The sequence below is a fragment of the Colobus angolensis genome, unplaced genomic scaffold, assembly GCF_000951035.1.
Source record: "Colobus angolensis palliatus isolate OR3802 unplaced genomic scaffold, Cang.pa_1.0 Scaffold29, whole genome shotgun sequence".
Classification (NCBI taxonomy): domain Eukaryota; kingdom Metazoa; phylum Chordata; class Mammalia; order Primates; family Cercopithecidae; genus Colobus; species Colobus angolensis.
Genome location: NW_012116154.1, coordinates 3,524,079 through 3,528,133, shown reverse-complemented (window position 1 = coordinate 3,528,133; position 4,055 = coordinate 3,524,079). Strand labels below are relative to the sequence as shown.

General features: G+C 39.7%; 1 protein-coding gene across 5 annotated transcripts in view; it reads left to right on the top strand.

Moving 5' to 3' along the window:
• The window catches only part of UBE2K (ubiquitin-conjugating enzyme E2K), a 109,677-nt gene that overhangs the window by 99,448 nt on the left and 6,174 nt on the right, over positions 1-4,055 (top strand). For all 5 annotated transcript variants that reach the window (XM_011949087.1, XM_011949085.1, XM_011949088.1 and 2 more), the window contains one exon: positions 1,673-1,772. In XM_011949087.1, the coding sequence (XP_011804477.1) occupies positions 1,673-1,772 (100 nt within the window). The remainder of the gene's footprint in view (positions 1-1,672; positions 1,773-4,055) is intronic.

The following is a 4,055-nucleotide window of genomic DNA, read 5'->3' as shown; positions in this document are numbered from 1 at the left end:
CACCATGCCTAGCTAATTTTTGCATTTTTTGTAGAGATGAGGTTTCACCATGTTGGCCAGGCTGATCTCGAACTCTTGACCTCAGATGACTGTCCGCCCCAGCCTCCCAAAGTGTTGGGATTACAGGCATGAGCCACTGAGCCTGGCCAGTGAAACAACTTTTTAACAGAAATGCCAAGAATTACTACTAGACAAGTAGATACTATTTTTTAGACAAATATTAGCTTTATAAAGATACTTTCCTTATAAATACATTTAGAATCATAAGTGATGTAGTTTAAGCCAAAAATGTTGTCCTATTTCAAAATGTTATGGAATGATTTTATATTTTCTTGAAAATATGGCCAAGCATGGTGGCTCAAGCCTGTAATCCCAGCACTTTGGGAGGCCGAGGCAGGCAGATCACAAGGTCAGGAGATCAAGACCATCCTGTCTCTCACGGTGAAACCCTGTTATACTAAAACTACAAAAAATTAGCTGGGCGTGGTTGCATGTGCCTCTAGTCCCAGCTACTTGGGAGGCTGAGGCAGGAGAATTGCTTGAACCAGGGAGGCAGAGGTTCCGGTGAGCCGAGATCGCACCACTGCACTCCAGCCTCAGCGACAAAGTGAGACTCCATCTCAAGAAAAAAAAAAGAAAGAAAAAATATATTTGCTTCATAGTATCTTGTTTTTAGAGTGCCATTGAAAGAAAGTCTCGCAAGCTATTGGTACTAATGATTTATCACTTTAACTTTGTGTTTAGAGAAATGGATAGAAAATGAGTGAATAAAACTAACAAGAAGGATCTTGGCAACAAGAAAAACAAGGACAGTTCAGAATTTGAGTTGTCTTAAGAAATAGAAAAACTGGCCGAGTGTAGTAACTCACATCTGTAATCCGTGACCTTTGGGAGGCCAAGGTGGACTGATCACCTGAGCTCGGAAGTTCGATACCAGCCTAGGCAACATGGCAAAACCCTGTCTTTACGAAAAAAGGAAAAAACAAACAAACAAAAAAATGCCGGGTGTGGTGGTGTGTGCCTGGAGTTCCAGCTACTCGGGAGGCTGAGGCAGGAGAATCGCTTGAACCCAGGAGGCAGAGGTCGCAGTGAGACAAGAGAGTGCCACTGCCCACTCCAGCCTGAGCAGCAGAGTGAGACCCTGTCTCAGAAAAAAAAGAAAAAAGAAATAGGCAAATTGTAAAGTAAGGAAGAAAATAAATGATAGGCAGATACATAATTATAAATGTCTGTGACTTAACTGTATAATTAAGATAAAGATCTAAGTAACTTTTAGCTCCACAATTTTTAAATTTTTATTAAGAAAGTACTTAGGCCGGGCGCGGTGGCTCAAACCTGTAATCCCAGCACTTTGGGAGGCCGAGACGGGCGGATCACGAGATCAGGAGATCGAGACCATCCTGGCTAACACGGTGAAACCCCGTCTCTACTAAAAAATACAAAAACTAGCCGGGCGAGGTGGCGGGCGCCTGTAGTCCCAGCTACTCGGGAGGCTGAGGCAGGAGAATGGCCTAAACCCGGGAGGCGGAGCTTGCAGTGAGCTGAGATCCGGCCACTGCACTCCAGTCTGGGCGACAGAGCGAGACTCCGCCTCAAAAAAAAAAGAAAGTACTTAATTGCTTTTGCCTGCAGAGCCCTCTTAATTGGGATATTTTCATCTTTTGAATTTTAGGGCAGCCGCAATGACTCTTCGCACGGTATTATTGTCATTGCAAGCACTATTGGCAGCTGCAGAACCAGATGATCCACAGGATGCTGTAGTAGCAAATCAGGTAAGATGGCTGCTTTTGAAAGACTTCCTTACATTATGTATGAGTCTAACCGCTTTAATGGTTTGCACATTAACACATGAGCATACTCTATTGAAACTAAATTTTGAAATGGTTTTCTTTCTTGTAGCATTATTTTGTCAGGTGTAATAGTGAAAACTCAATAGACTTTTAACATCTAGTTTAATTGGATATAGATGCTATTTTCCTAACATGAGTATTTTCAAACACAGAAAGTCAAAAGAATTACACAGTGAACACCCATATTCCTACCATCTAGATTCTAGGATTAATGCTGGTGTATGTATTCATCTTTTTATCCTTCCATTCAGGAAGGATGATCCCTCCTGCTAATAATTTTAATAATTTTAATCACCTCCTATCATGGCACTGACGTGGCATGGCACAGTTTCCAATGACCTGGTAATTTGTTGAATGGAATAAATATTTTTCATTTCACTTTCTAGCTACAGTGGCTGAGTTTAATAATTACATCAGAGACTGGACCTAAGTTATTAGTATCTGACCCATTAAGAAACAGTTTGCTGGCCAGGTGCAGTGGCTCATGCCTGTAATCCCAGCACTCTGGGAGGCCGAGGTGGGTGGATCACTTGAGGTCAGGAGTTCCAGACCAGCCTGACCAACGTGGTGAAACCCTATCTCTACTAAAAACACAAAACTAGCACAGCGTGGTGGGACGCACCTGTAGTCCCAGCTACCTGCGAGGCTGAAGTGGGAGAATCGCTTGAACCTGGGAGGCAGAGGTTGCAATGAGCTGAGATCACACCATTGCACTCCAGCCTGGGTGACAGAACGGAACCCTTTCTCAAAAAACAAAAAAGTTTGCCAACACCTACTCTAAGCAATTGGAATATAATGAACATTCTTTTTTTTTTTTTAACCTTAGTTTTTCTTCTCTTGACTTCTAAGATATTACCCACTTTTCTTCCTCACTTCATAGCTGTTCTTTGTTAGTTGCCACAATTATTTCCCTTCCTACTCGTCTTTCTTAAATATAGTTCCTCAGTTCTGACCTTGTTACTTTTACTTTCTGTACACATTCACACTTGGATGATCATATCTATACTGATGTTACCACCCGTACATTGATGAAATGTGTAGGCTTGCCCTCTCTCACAAGACCCTGGTGTTTAACTAAATTGATAGGTGATGGTATCATAGAATGATAGGTTCGCAGGATTTATGATATTGCGTTCAGTTTTGGCAGTGTTACACTCAGGTATCTAAGGAACATTCGTATGGTTAACCACCCAAGTCGCAGCCTTTGGAGTTTTTCTCTGTCTCCTTTGCTCCTGTTGATAACCGTTCCCTGTATCATTCTGTCACTACATTTACATAATTACTCTGATTGCCGTAGGTCACTTTTAAAAATTTCTTTTCAACTGCTCCGATAGATCTTTTCTCAACCTCTTTCTTCCTTTCTCCGTTTTCTACGTTGCTATCAGGTAGCTTTATAAAGTGCAAATCTTACTTCACTAACAAAAACTTGTTAGTAGCTCTACTGTCACCTACTTGAGTCCAAATTCTTTAGTTCGTAGAGTTTTTCCATGATCTGAACTCTCTGCAAACCTAGCTTTATTTCCTAAATTCTTTTCTTCAAACTCATGCTTTTTCAAGCATTGCATTCGTTTTTACATATTGTATCCAATCTGCCATATTTCCTCTGCCTGAGGAAACTTCCTCTTGGCAAACTTCTTTAACCTATAAGATTTTAATTTATGTATTATCTTCTTTTCCCTTGAAGATCTGTTTACTCCTTGCTTTATGTATATATCCTTGTCAGTATATTCTGTTATTTGCCTCAGAGTACTTCCAATTCGGATTTCCCATGTTTTATATATGTGCTATTTATTCATATTTGGTTGTTAAAAGCATGGCTTATATTCCAGCTTTGCTTTCCTATTGAACTCTAAGCCTTACAGGCTGAGGTTAGACTCAAGGGTTTCTTTTAGCTCCTAAGATAGTTCAGTAATTTGACTTATTTTCTTGTGATGAATCAGTGGTAGAAAGTAGATTTATCATTTTAATATGTAATAGATTTAAATATATAAAGTACTTTTAAAAGAAATATTAAAGTGAATTGAATCGTTAGTAATTTATACTTTGCTTTACTAAGTAATGGTGGTTCCAAAGTATTTGATAAATTTACCTCTTTCCAATGCATATGGGAAGTCTTTTAATAAAATTACTCTTATTGTGAGTTTATGATCATCTCAAGTTATGTAATAAGTTAGGTCTTTGCATGTGAGGTTTCCATAAATCACT